At 47.5% G+C, this 14,987-nt stretch overlaps 1 protein-coding gene across 1 annotated transcript; it reads right to left on the bottom strand.

The window, feature by feature from the left end:
• Positions 1 to 10,606: 10,606 nt before the first annotated feature.
• NPBWR1 (neuropeptides B and W receptor 1) lies at positions 10,607 to 11,693 on the bottom strand. Its single transcript, XM_036830651.1, has one exon. It carries the CDS (start codon positions 11,691 to 11,693, stop codon positions 10,701 to 10,703), a length of 993 nt encoding a protein of 330 aa, XP_036686546.1. The 3' UTR covers positions 10,607 to 10,700.
• Positions 11,694 to 14,987: the final 3,294 nt, after the last annotated feature.

Genomic DNA, 14,987 nt, shown 5'->3' on the forward strand with positions numbered 1-14,987 from the left:
GGTGAACCATATGTAATGTCAGTGATGTGTACGTAAGTGCAGATCCTTCGGGGATCTCCAGGGAAATTGTTGCTTTCTCAGTACAGGTGTGACCTCTTCCTCTTTCTCTTTTCTTTCTTCCTGAAAGGAAGAAAGAAAAGCGGATGGCCTTGGGGCAGACACCTTGTGACGATGAAGTGGCAAGACAACAGCATATGCTAGGAATGGTGCAGGGAAGGGTTTAAAGGACCCCGGGACATTCACAGCATCATGGAACCATCGCATCGACTCTGAACTGCCGACTCCAGACTTATCAGAAAAATGGCCATCCATAAAAGGAGTTATATGGAGACAAATGTTACTCACTTAGTTATCACTTATTAATTACTGATAGGCTAATCTATCTTATGGTTAATTACCAGGTTTATCAACATTCACATAGCAGAACTAAGAAGGTTATGTTTAAATTGATTGTATTTGGAAAAATCCAAATGTTTGAGATGACATAAAAATAATATCCAAGTATAGCTATTGTTAAATAAAAATCCTGATGTTTAAATCCTGTAGACATAAGTATAGAATTAAAATTTAAATTCCCTAGTAATTGTATCCGAACATATTCTCAAACTCCAAAAAATAGAGAGGATTAACATAATTACTTGAATTTTTCAAGCCAGAGTTATCTTAATTGTGGACATCTAAGAATAACTCTATGACTATCAACATTTTTAATTTGGGGGGTTGAACTTTGTAATTTTTGATTTACTGTATCAGACATAGTTACATAGTCATAAGAAAATTTTCTGTTCTGAAAGAAACCTGGTGAAATTTCTTATATAGAAGATCCAATGGACTTGAATAATTCTTATTTTTTTTCTTACAAAAATTATCTCAGTGCTCCCTCTGGTGGCTTTTCTCAAAAATAGACTTTCATATACTCTGAATTTAAATAGTTTTCAGGACTCAAAATTTCAAAGAAAATTTACCACAACTGTAAACGATTGATATGAAAATTGGTATGAATGATAAAAGATGCAGTGAAGCTCCCCGAACCCTAAGTGCCTGGATTTAAAGATACTCAGTCATTTATCCCTCCATTGAAAAACATGCATTGCGTACCTGCTGTTAAGGATAAACTGAGGCATATTAACAAATTTAAGAGTTTATTTGAGAAAAAATCCACTAGAATCAGGCAGCACCAAACCAGGAGTGGTTAGGATACTCCCACCCACAGGAGCTGGGTAAAGACTTTCATAGAAAAGACACGGAAACAAAGCAAGGAAGTTACTTGTTTGGTTGTATAAGAGGTTACCTTATTGGGAAAGGTTAGCTGTGATTGTTTGTCCTTAGGGTTTGATTTCAAAACCTTGAGGCATTTACGGGCTTAGGTTTGGGTTTGCTTCCTTAGGATGCTAAGGTACCAGAGCCATCCCAGTCTCATGGCCTCGTTTGTTTAATTTAACCCCATTATGTGACAGATTCCGTTTTACGTGTATCACAGACTCAGGTAACTGGGAAGCACAAGCCTGCCCTCAGGGTGCTCTCATTCCAGTGGGGATGGCAGACAAAAGTCAGGGAAATAAAGAAATAAAATACCTAGGAACTGTAACAGAAACAAACAGGGAGTCGAAATAGAGAAGAGCAGTAAGTAGTAGGGCAAGATCTTCTGAGGGGACAAAGTCTGAGGACGAGAAGGAATTGGCCAGGTGAGAGCTGGCTGACATCGCTGGTGAGCAAAAAGCAGGTGCAAAGGCCCCGCACAGAGAAGGGCTGGGGGGTGAGGGCAGCGCTGCAGGGCTGGGGGGTGAGGGCAGTGCTGCAGGGCTGGGTGAGCACAGTGGAACCATGCGGTCCCCCGGAACACAGCAAGGAATCTGGATTTCATCCAAACTGTGATGAAAATCTACTTAAGAGACATATTCAGGGCAGCGAACGGAACAATTTACATTTTCATAGAATCAGTCTCGCTGCTACGTGGATGGAAAGTGAATCAGAGAGAAGTCAGAGTGAAGTCAGGACATTGGTTACAGGGTGTTTCGGGAAAGGGTAGTGGCTTGTGCTAGGGTGACTTCAGGGAGGAGGGGGAGAGAGCGGGAGAGAGAGAGGAAGAGGGAAAAGGAGAGGGAGAGAGACAGGGGGCAAGTGCAGAGCCCTGAGTCCTTATTCAAGATCTACTTTAAAGGCAGAACCAAAGCTGGTAAACTGGACACAGATGCAGGAAAAGGGAAAGAAACTGAGAACAAACCTCCAGAAGGGGTGAGGTGTCAATTGGGGGGGAGGGGCAGAGGTTTGGGTGAAGCACAAATGTTCTCCTGGGGCTTGTTCACATAAGGCTGCTTTGAGACATCTGAGTACAGACGGTGAGGAGCAGTTAGACAAACAAGTCTGAAGATCAGAGGAAGTGTTTCCTGGACAGGAAATCTGATCATTGTCTCTTGTAGACAACATATATATGGGTCTTGTTTTTGTATCCATTCAGCGAGCCTGTGTCTTTTGGTTGGAGCATTTAGTCCATTCACATTTAAGGTAATTATCGATATGTATGTTCCTATGACCATTTTCTGAATTGTTATGGGTTTATTTTTGTAGGTCCTTTTCTTCTCTTGTGTTTCCCACCTAGAGAAGTTTTTTAGCATTTGTTGTAGAGCTGGTTTGGTAGTGCTGAATTCTCTTAGCTTTTGCTTCTCTATAAAGCTTTGGATTTCTCCATTGAATCTGAATGAGATCCTTGCCAGGTAGAGTAATCTTGGTTGTAGGTTCTTCCCTTTCATCACTTTAAGTATATCATGCCACTCCCTTCTGGCTTGTAGAGTTTCTGCTGTGAAATCAGCTGTTAACCTTATGGGAGTTCCCTTGTATGTTATTTGTCATTTTTCCCTTGTTGCTTTCAATAATTTTTCTTTGTCTTTAATCTGTCAATTTGATTACTATGTGTCTCGGCGTGTTTCTCCTTGGGTTTATCCTGCCTGGGACTCTCTGTGCTTCCTGGACTTGGGTGGCTATTTTCTTTCCCATGTTAGGGAAGTTTTCAACTATAATCTCTTCAAATATTTTCTCGGGTCCTTTCTTGGTTTTTCTCTGTTAACCAGAAGTTAGTCAAATGTCTGATTAGGGCTTCCCTGGTGGCGTAGTGGTTGAGAATCTGCCTGCCAATGCAGGGGACATGGGTTCGAGCCCTGGTCTGGGCAGATCCCACATGCTGCAGAGCAGCTGGGCCCATGGGCCACAATTACTGAGCCTGCATGTCTGGAGCCTGTGCTCCGCAACAAGAGAGGCCACGATAGTGAGAGGCCTGCACACGGCGATGAAGAGTGGCCCCCGCTTGCCACAACTAGAGAAAGCCCTCACACAGAAACGAAGACCCAACACAGCCATAAATAAATAAATAAATAAATAAAAATTAAAAAAAAATGTCTGATTAAATTACAGTTAAACATGCCACAGTGATGCTGTATACAGTATGTGTGTATGCATACATGTATATATGTTAGAGTGCACAGTATATGTGTATGCACACATGTATGTATATGTTATAGTGTACATTATGTGTGTATGCAATAGGTGTGTATATGTTATAGTACACGGTATGTATGTATGCATACATGTATATATATGTTAGAGTGCACAGTATGTGTATATGTGTACATGTATGTATAAGCTACAGTGCACAGTATCACACAGCACTTAATGTCAGGTTGTCCTGTCATCAGTCATGCTAAATTTGATTCCTTGATAATACCACCAGATTCCTCCTTTATACATGTATATCTTCTGTCCTTGGAATTAGCAAGTCATCTTGGGAGTGATATTTTGGCATCACACAAATATCCTTGTTCCCAATAAATCTTGCACCTGATAATTTTGTTATCTACTGATAAACCTTGCCTTGAGTCAATTATTACAAAGTGGTTCATATTCTAACTGCAAAATGGTGATTTTTTTTTCTAATTCTGTCATTTCTTCTGCATTTATTAGCTGTCATTCTCTGCAAAGAAGAGTTTATGGCAGCTCTTTTTTTCATCGTTGCGGAATGATTGAATGCCATAAACACTGTAAGTAGAAGGTGAATGCAGCGAATTCAGGAGTGAAGGGAACAGCCTTTGAGAAGGTGGAAGGAAGGGACCAGCAGCACATGGGTGTGGCTGATGTTTTCCTGGGACGCGCTGCTTCATGGGACGGGACGGAGGAGGGAAGGTGAGGGGCTTAGAGGCTTGGATGTGAGGTCAGAAAGTAAATCCACTCCTAGCCACACCCTAAGGAAATGATAAAAGAAGATAAAACATACACAAACATGAAAATGCCATATAGTAATAAAAAATTATTTAAAATAAGAATAGTAAAGGAACAGCAAGAGAGGAATGGCAAAGACTATTATATTTTCACTCTCTATAGAATATTATGTCATTAAAAATTATAATTAGGAGACCTATGGGAAGATAGGAACCCAGCAAGTAAAAAAAATAAATAAATAAATATTTTTTGCTTGAAGTTTTCTGATTTAAAAAAAAAAGCTAGTACAGCTGCCACTGCAAAGCCTGATGTTCTGCATAAATCATCCTTAAGGGGACAGGCAAGTCCTCTCTTTACAAATGCTTTAAACAAGTAGGTTTATTTCATCAATGTGGCTCCTCCCACTGAGAATAACAAATAAAATTCATAAACTATTATTCACAAAGAGAATGTTTATTTTGAAGAATGTTTATATTTCAATATACTAATGGCGGGGGGCGGGGGGGAAAGCACTTTGAAGTATGCCAGCAGGCCAAAGAAATAATTCTTATATGATTTTTTTTTTAAAGCTCTACTGTCAAGAGATGTCTCTGCCCTGGGAAGCCTAAATAATCAATACTTTGATATTTTAAAACTATTATTAGTTACTCAAATGATTCTAGTTTACTATTGTAAAATATAACTTAAACAATGATCCGGCAAGAAAAAGTGAAAGCTTCTGAATGAGATCAATTAAAAGGAGGCCCAAATCAGTTATTTATGTAATGATAGGTGAGAAAATAAAATCTTGTCTGGTATGTCAGCTTTCACCTCAATAAGGTCACATATCCCAGTGACATAAGACGACAAGCATTTGTTCTCCACGGGGACATGTCAGCCGAGGGGCATGCTGTTGCCAGGAGCCCCTCAGGGAACCTGATTTCATGGGTCTCAAAGGCAGCCTGGCAGTATCTGAATAATCCTGCCATGTCAGCTGTGCTGGGCACGTGGGTGGTGCTGAATTACACAGAGATTCAGCTCTGCTTCAAGTGGGTTATGCTTTCTCGACAGACTGCATGTAGGTATCTCCAGATACCAGAATGCTTGTTGTCAGAGAAACCTAGGATTTTCGATTGCTTTTCATTCCAGACGTTCTATGACATTTGGATGACATATCTACCTTTATACACTAAGCTTCTTCCAAGGAACTGATTTCTTACTGAGTTCCTCTCAATAAGCAGGTTTACTAAAATTTCATCAACCTGTTATACACACACACACACACACACGTGTGTGTATATACATACCCATAGGACACATATGTATACACACATAGAGTGCAGTTTAAGATGATGGCGTTCATACGTATTCTTGTTATTTTCTCTTAAGCCCCTGCTAACGACAGTAGCGGAGTAATTTTTAAATGCACAGAGAGCTGGATCCAGGGCGGCAGAGACGAGACGTCAGCAGGTTGGAAAGAACAGGAAAGAGCAGCTCCGGGCAGCAGACGGGAGAAGTACCAACGGGGGCGACGCGGGCTCCGTCTCAGCTGATCTGCCTCCAAAGCCCCCGGGAGGCCCCAAGCCCCTGGGAGTCGGGGCGGCTGCAGGGTCCCACACAGGGGCTGGAAGCGTGTAAGGAAAGCTGGGATGCCGCATCTGACCCCCGCAGCCGGGTGACTCCCCTCCCCACCCCGTGGGGGGCAGAAGTCCTTGCTCTGGAGAAACTGGACCCAGGTGTGTGCTGGACCCAGGGAACCAGGCAGGAGAAGACAGGAACCAAGTATGGGAACAAAAATAGGGAGATGGAATGAAGTCTGAAAACAGAATGAGTGAAGAGACCCTCTGAACACAACTAGCGTCCAGAAGTGCCAACAGCGCCCCTCCCCCCAAATCTCATAAGCATAATGTCTAAGAGCAACGAATTAAACCATTGAGGTGTAAACCTGGCAACCTCTGTCCCTGCCAGGAGGGATTTCCCAAGAGAGAAATCCTGTTCTGGCTGGTGGGAGACATGCAGCTCAACCACTCTGACGTTTCTCAGACATGCCATTTTCACTTTCCCTCCCTTTCCCCATCTTTTTTTTTTTTCATTTAATTGATGTCTTTGTGTAACCTTGTGAGATATGGTACAAATAAATGTACCTTGCCCTAATTTTAAGGACAGTATCATCCAATGCAATACTCTGTTCTGTATAAATAGAAGCACCATTGACATTCTGTTCTACTTAAATGGCGCACCTGGGCCACAGGTCCTTACGCACAAAGCAGGCAGATTACAACGGACCTGGTGCTTTTGCAGTTGAACACTACGTGCAGCCAGCTCTGGTCAAGGAAATTTTATTCTCATATAAACTTTAACAACACCATACACTTTAAAGACTCTGAGTTAGGATTGAAGTTTTATTATTAAAACTTGTCTTCCCTTTGTACTACATGATGGAATACTAGTAGGTATATCTTGCTTGATCCATGTTTTCTTTGATCTAATAATTTCAAATTATACATTGCAAACAATTTCATCTCTGCTGGAATGGGATGAGACAATTCCTAGAATAGGAACCAGATGGGCTCTGATTGGTCTTAACTGGTCTTTGTGGTCCTTGCCAAAACGACCCACTTCCTGTATCTCACTTTGTATATAAAATGGGAACCAAAGTGCCAGACCCGAAGCCATCCTAGTAAAAGAGCATTAAGGGAAGCATTCTTTGATGTCTTCCTTAGCTGGATAAGCGGAGATCATGGCCATCTAGGAGGAACAGTGTTTGCTGTTGTTTTCCCAGCATGTTGCTACGGAAAGGAGAGTTTTCTGGAAGTCGAGGGTCTTTTTGGTGAGATTCTCTACCTTGCACACGTGTATGCCACGTCTGTGCATTCTGTTAGCTGAAATAGTAATGTGTGTGCTGACAACTTAAGCAATTTCTCTTCCCTTCTCGCTCTCCACACAGGCTGCTCAAATTTTCAAGAAATGAGTACGATAAAAAGCTTATTATCTTTTTTCCGTCCAGCGTATGTACTAGGGTTTTTGTGCTAATCAGCAGTTTGACATCATTTTCACAATCAACCAAAATAAGGGGGGGGGGGTTTCATTCTTAACCTTATCCTATCAAGTACTTCTATTTATGCATTGCTTATCTGTTAGATAAGTTTTCCCTGAAGACAGTATTTTTAAAACTAATGATGCATTGGGACTTCCCTGGTGGTGCAGTGGTTAAGAATTCACCTGCCAATGCAGAGGACACGGGTTCGAGCCCTGGTCCGGGAAGATCCCACATGCCGTGGAGCAACTAAGCCCATGTGCCACAACTACTGAGCCTGCGCTCTAGAGCCTGCGAGCCACAACTACTGAGCCCGCGTGCCACAACTACTGAGGCCCGTGCACTTAGAGCCCGTGCTTTGCGACGAGAAGCCACCGCAATGAGAAGCCCGCGCACCGCAACGAAGAGTAGCCCCCGCTCGCCACAACTAGAGAAAGCCCATGCAGCAACGAAGACCCAACGCAGCCAAAAATAAATAAATAAAATGAATAAATTTATAATAAAATAAAATTAATGATGCATAAATACTAAGGTGACTGAATTATGGATCCCATGTTCTCAGGAAATAGAATATTCACTCTTCACACAGAATGTTTCAGCTTTTATTTTAAACAGAGCTTCTGTGCAATGGACTCGCAGGGTTTCTGCATTTCTCAAGAGAACGCCTAAGCACATACATTACATAACTGTACTAAGTTAAGTAAAACCAAATGGACATTTAAAATATCAGAAGTGGTATAACCAAACAACACAGTTTACAGGAAGACTGCAAAAATCAAACACAGAGTTAAAAGCTCTGCAATGCAATGATGTAAGTAAATTCTACTTTGGCATGACTATCGGCATATTTATTCTACCTAGTACCCAAGTCATAAGAAGGAAGTCTGAGACTTACAATCTGGGTTTCTACATGCTAATAAGAAGGCAACAACCTAGAAGTAATGATACAACAGTCTATCCAATAATTTAGAAAGCCGGGAGGAAACTGAAGTACTGGGTCCCACTTAATCACACACACACACACACACATACACACACTAGGATGCCAATCCACGCCTTGCTGTGTGGACAACGCAGCCATGTTGGTCCTGTGTTTTTCCAGCAGTCTTCTCGGTAGATTCCACGACAGCCAGGCTGATCTGAGGGAGGGATGATGCCGCGGACAGGTGGATCACACCGCTCTCCCCCGATCTGTGTCCAGAAGATGTCAAAGTACAGCCGCTGAGTTTACGAAGGGAGATGAGGTTTCAAACCCAGATCATCACCCTTGTCTGTGTTTGCGGCCAAATACCCACTTTACTCTCTGTCCATTACCTTAGAGAACGTGGTAGTTACTCTAAGCTTAAATTTTTAATTTTGAAAATACACTGAGGATTCACAAAATAATTTTGTGAGTCATAAAGAAAATCAATAGAATGTTTCCAAGAAATTTGAAGATACTAAAATGAATTCCAAGAGGCCTCTGAAGCCCACCAGCAGAGGACTGTTCAAATGCCATGATGTACATCATTCAAAATGCATTGGAGATGGAAAACCATGTTTTGAAAATTTTACTATTATTTGTCACCCAAGGTAGGTTTCTAAATTTACATTTTCTAAACTGATAGCTATGAATTATCGCATTGTTCCTAATTACTCTGAGAGCTAAGGAAGCAATTCTTATTCATGAAAATCAGCAAGGGAGTTAGCTTCTCCCTTGGGAAAAACCCAAGGGAGAGTTTTTCCTTTTCATTTATTTTGTTAGAAGTATTTTGAAGCTAAGTAATTGAGAAAGTGGTTAATGCCCATCAAACTAAGTAAACAAATTCTGCCAGCAACACTCATAATTTTTATCACACATAACACTGACCCTGGGAAACAAATACTTTTAGAAATTTTCATTCCTGTTTGGAATTCATCCCAAAGGGAAAAAAATGTCTTTTAGAACACTCATTAATGACTGTAGTCTGGTTAAAGCTCTGCCCTCAGGTCTGAAGTGTAAACTGCAGATGGCTGGGCAAAGCCAATGTCAGTCCTCTCTCTTAATCCACTTCTGTCTCCCAGAAGTAGAGATAAAATATAGGGTGCTGTCTGGTCTCCCTTGTGAGACCAGACATCTCCCAGTTGCCGTCTGGGACTAAGAAATGAAGTACAAATAATCCACAGTTCCCTGTGGAAAGGGAACCAGGAGAGGTTATCATGAGGGCGTCGGTCATTTCAGCTCCCTGGGTCCCCTGAGGCGAAGAGGATGAGGAATATGAGGAGAAAGGGAACGGAGGGATGGATACGCATCTCCTTATCTCATTAACTCCCCTGAAACGTGTAAGATTAGGACACACATAAAGTTCTCAGTCTTCAAAAGCAATATGCACACTGAGAATTGCAACGAACTGCTCCAAGCTGTACTAGGTCAACGGGGACAGAGGGGCGTTGGTGTGTGTCGGGGGGAGTGGAGCCCTGTGGAGAGAGAAGCGATGACGAGTAACCGAGCCACGGAAAGAGCGGTTTCGCAGGTGCGCTCACCTGCACACACAGCGCTGTTTTTGGATGCTCGGCGCCCGCAGCGGGCTCCGCCAGGGGGCGCCACAACCCGGCCGTGGATCCGGCCCCAGGCCCTTCCCGAGCCCGGCGGCCGGGTCCCCGCAGGGACAGCGCGGGTGGGAAAGCGGAAAGGCAAAGAAAGAAGAGGCTGGGACAGGAAGGGGGCTGTCACCGTTCTTATCACTGCTGAGTAGACATCACAACCAATTTCCATCCTCCTGCATCCAAAGCCCCGGCCTCTGCTAGACGCGCGCACACACACACACACTCACACTCACTCACTCACGCCTGACCCGCCACCCGAGCTGTCTGTCTCCCCCGTCAAAGGCCCGGGCGGCCTTAGCATCTCTCCCCTCGCACCTCCGCGGCGTGGGAGCGCCCGCGCGCGCCGGACCCTCTTCCCCGGCGGCGAGAGCGCGCGGACACGGTGGGGGCGCGCGCCGGGCAGCCTGAGCAAAAGCACAAAAGGTCGCTGAGGGAAACCGGAGAAGCCGAGCGTGGAGGCGAGCGCGGAGCCGGCGCCGGGGCGCCCGCGGCATCCGAGGGCCTCTCCCCTGACGGCGCCGAGGGCTCCGCGAAGAGCCGGGCTGCGGACGGCTGGGGCGGGAGGCGGGAGGCGGGGGGGACCGGAAGAGGGTCCCTGCAGTACTGCCCCCTTTTCTCCCCTTCCTCCCCTCCGTGTCAAGCTCGGGGGTCGCCTCGGCGCCCTTGGGCCTTAGGGAGAGGTCTGTGCGCTCTCCGCCGCCTCGGCCGGTGCCCATGTCCTGCGCGCCTCCGCACCACCCGGAGGGCTTGGCACACTGAAAGGGCGGGCGCGGCCAAAGCGCGTCCGAGTCCGCGGGGCCTGGGGAGGGGCCCGAGAACCTGCGTCTCTAGGAAGCCGGTGGGCGGGGGGGCGAAGCTGCGGCTCAGGGACCACCCTGAGCGCCGGGCCGCCGGCTCCCGGCGCGCCGGCTCAGGCGGCGGCGGCGCGACACGGCAGCAGCTGGCGGAGGCTCCTTCGGAAGCTGTCGTCCAGGAAGGCGTAGAGGAAGGGGTTGAGGCAGCTGTTGGCGTAGCTCAGGCTGGTGATGAAGTAGGAGACGGCGATGACCACCGGCGTCTGCGGGAGGTCGGTGGTGAGCGCCACCACGGTGCTCAGGTGGTAGGGCGTCCAGCAGAGGAGGCACACGGCCAGGATCGCCACCACCAGCACGGTCACCCGCTTCTTGGCGCGCTCCAGGGCCCTGGCGTGGTTGTCGAGGCGTATGGCGCGCAGCCGGCACAGCAGCGTGGTGTAGAGGACGCAGATGGTGGACACGGGGAGGGCGAAGCCGAGCACCAGCGTGTAGAGGCGGCTCGCGCGCCACCAGAAGGCCTCGGGCTGCGGGAAGACCAGCACGCACTGGCGGCGGCCCTGCTCGTCGTCCAGCCGGGCGAAGATGGCGAAGGGCAGCACGACCAGCGTCACGACTCCCCACACGGCCAGGCTCACGGCGCGCGCGGCGCCGTACGTGCGGCCGGCCACCCGGCGCGACTCGGCCGTGGCCAGCACCACCAGGTAGCGGTCGGCGCTCATGACCGTGAGGAAGTACAGGCTGGAGAAGGTGTTGTACTGGTCGATGGCCACGATGAGCTTGCACATGAGCTCCCCGAAGGGCCAGCGCCGAAGCAGGAAGTCGGCGATGTTGATGGGCAGCACGAGCGTGAAGAGCTCGTCGGCCACGGCCAGGTTGAGGATAAACAGGTTGGTGACGGTCTTCATGCGGGGCGCCCGCAGCAGCACGAACAGCACGGCCGAGTTGCCCGCCAGCCCCACGGCGCAGATCACCGCGTACACGACGGGCACGGCCACGGCCAGAGGCGGCGGCAGCGGCGGCAGCGGGCCGGACGCGTTGGGGCAGCCGAGCGCGGGCGCGGGGCACGACGTGTTGGCGCGCTCCGGGCCCCAGGACGACGCGTTGTGCATCCTGGCCGGGGCCAGGGGCTCGGTCCCTCGGCCGCCTCCCTGCGGGGCTCCGCGGTCCCGGGGGCCCGACCCGCGCCGGGGCGCTCGCGGCCGCGCTCCGAGCCCGTCTCCGGCCTTCCCGGGGCGGCGCGCTCCCGCCGGCCTCTCAGCGCACGGGCGCCGCGGACGCCGGGGCCGCAGAGCGGAGCGGAGAGCGCCGGTTAGGCTCGTCGACGACGGGCAGCACCGAAGGGCGGTTCCGAGGCGAGGGGGCGGCTCGCCGCCCAACCTGCCCCACGTGATCGCTCTCTGCCACCTGTTTCTTTTTTTTTGTTGTTTTTCTCCGAGGTGGTAGATTCTTTTATTAATCTTCCATGGGAATCAACCTCCATCACCTCTCCTTCTTGGGCTTTAGATTCCCCATGTCTGAAATGAAGAGATTAGACCAAGTCAACTCTCAGTCTCTTCCAACTTGAACAACATCTAATCCTGTAACTATCTCGGTATCTCAGTTCCTGGTCAACACCTTCCTAGTTGAGGGCGGGGATTTAGGGTCCAGAGCTTGGAGGGGGCAGGGTTTTGTTCAAACAACCACTTTCTGCCACCTGTTGAACTCTTATTCTGACCCGCTGGCTCCAGCAAACGTTACCCTTAGGGGGAAAATACAAACCCACTGGCCCAGCTCTGGTCCCCGCCCGGCCCCCGGAGGCCCCGGTCACCCCAGCGAGCCCGGCAGCGGCCAGCTTCGGGGCCCCGCGGTTCCGTGCGCCCCGGGTAAGAGCGGGCCCAACGGTAACCGCTGCCTCCCCCGGCCGGTCCGGGGACGAGCCTGCGGCTCCCGGAGCGCTCCGGGGCGGGGGGAGGGGCGGGGGCGGCAGCGGCCGGGGGGAGGGGCGGGGAGGCGGCGGCGCCCGCGGGCCGCGGGGCCCCGCCCCGTGCGCGCGCCCGGAGCCGGCCTCCCGCGCGTCGGCTCGTCCCGCCCCCAGCGCGCCCCGCCGCCCCAAGCAGAGCCGCCGGGAACCGAGAGCAGCCTCCCCCGAAAATTAAGGAATAACTTTCTTCGTTCCGGTAGTGTGACCTCACTCCGTCTGAATTCACGAAAACCTCTTCTGTTAAGAATTAAATGAAAGAAAAGCAAAGGTAGGGCTTTACCGGGTCTATTTGAAACGGAGCGCAAGGCAGTTAAGGCTCCCCTTCCAGTTTTTTTAACACCGTACCCACAGTGGGCTTCTGTAATTTTAAATGTTAATTAAGTTGCATTCACATTGCAAGGCTATAGCGAGGGAACGTGCACGCAGTCTTCACATGCAAATCACCCGTTTTCTATGACTCTGGTCTCCACAAGGTTATAAGGTTGTTAGGAACACGTCATGGTCGACAATCTGAGATACTTAAGGTTTTCTGGAAAAAAAAAAAATATATATATTTATAAATATATACGTAAAGATAAAGTGCTTCCGATTCTCCCCCGAAGAGAACTGCCCCGCGGTCGCAGCAGTGCTGCCCGGGCCCCGGCGCGGGCTCCGGGGGCCTCCAAGTCTTCCTCATTTAAGAGCACCTCGCCTTGGGCACCTCATCTCTGAGGCCCGAGTGAAATGAGCTCAGTAGTGGTTCTCTCCACTTCCTGTTTTCGTCCTCCACCTTCCTTTGGGAGAGCCAGCAAATGAAAGCACGGGGTTCTATCCTGCTTCCCTCCAGGAAATTTCCCTTTCACGAGAGCACGCAAAAGCCCAGGTAAAGTGCACGTTTGATCCTTTATGAAGCCTTGGAAAAGGAGAGGGCTTGAGACACCGAGAAAGAGACCCGAAGGAGCCAGTGGAAGAAGCCTGGAAGGGGCAACGGTACAAATGCTTTCCTTTACCCACTCAATTCTCCTTTTACTAGAATCTATATAATTTTGGCTTCCCTGCAGTTTCATGCTTTGTGTGAAGAACATGTAAGAGGGTCAACGTCCATGAGCAAAAATATGTGAGAAAACACCATACGATGTTAAGTGAAACAAAAAAGAAAAATACATACATATATAATATATATAATGTATATATAATACACACATGTATATACATATGCATATATCTGTGTGTATGAATGTGTATATACATATATATGTATGTAGTTGCTTAATTGGCAAACATTTGGAGACTTTCTAGCTTTTTAATTATTGATTTCTAGCTTAATTGCACGTGGACACAGTACAAATAGTATGATTTCAATTCATTGGCGTTTGTTGAAACATTGCCCAATATATAGTTCTCTAATTACTTTATGTTTACTTGAAAATAATGTGTGTTCTGCATTTGTTGGGTGCAGTTGTTGGGTGTAGACTATTGCACCCTACAAACGTCAGCTAGTCAAATTTATTACTGTGTTGTTTAAATCTTCTCTCTGTCAGTATTTTGTATCTGATTGTTTTGTGAATTTTTTTTTTAAATTGTGGTACATTTCTTTTTAATTAATTAATTAATTAATTTTATTTTTGGCTGTGTTGGGTCTTCGTTTCTGTGTGAGGGCTTTCTCTAGTTGCGGCGAGCGGGGGGCCACTCTTCATCGCGGTGCGCAGGCCTCTCACTATCACGGCCTCTCTTGTTGTGGAGCACAGGCTCCAGACGCGCAGGCTCAGTAGTTGTGGCTCACGGGCTCTAGAGCACAGGCTCGGTAGTTGTGGCGCACGGGCTTAGTTGCTCCGCATCATGTGGGATCTTCCCAGACCAGGGCTCGAACCCGTGTCCCCTGCATTGGCAGGCAGATTCTCAACCACTGCACCACCAGGGAAGTCCTGTTTTGTCAATTTTTGACATAGATGTGTTAAAAAATATCGATCAATGATTGTGGATTTCTCTATGCTTCTGATTTTGTCAATTTTTACTACGTAATTTGATGCTGTTTTATTCGATGCACACAGATTTAAGATTGTCATATTTTTCCATGAAGTGGACTCTTTCACCGTTGTAAAATATTCTTCTTTAACTGCGCTACGACTACTTCTTGTATGTAGCCTCCTTTGTTTGATAGTATTACAGCTACACCAGTTGTGCCTCTCTTAGTATTATCATGGAATACGTTTGGGATCTGAACTACTGTCCATCCATCAGTGAGTTGATGGTGACGGTTTATAATACAGATTTTGGAGTTGGAATTAATTGTATGTGCTTTATGGATTACCCTTTCATTAATGGTCTTGATTTTTTCTAAAGTCAGTTTTATATAGCTGTCATATACTGGGCATCATCTATGTGTCATAAATTATACTAGATGCAAGTAAAAGATGTAGAAAGAGGAACTTGCAGGCCAAAAGATACTTAAAGGATATATAAG

Source organism: Balaenoptera musculus, chromosome 17, assembly GCF_009873245.2.
Source record: "Balaenoptera musculus isolate JJ_BM4_2016_0621 chromosome 17, mBalMus1.pri.v3, whole genome shotgun sequence".
In the NCBI taxonomy this organism is placed as follows: domain Eukaryota; kingdom Metazoa; phylum Chordata; class Mammalia; order Artiodactyla; family Balaenopteridae; genus Balaenoptera; species Balaenoptera musculus.

Excerpts from the sequence above, each read along its gene's own strand:
- NPBWR1 (XM_036830651.1), bottom strand. The coding sequence starts at position 11,693 with ATGCACAACGCGTCGTCCTGGGGCCCGGAGCGCGCCAACACGTCGTGC.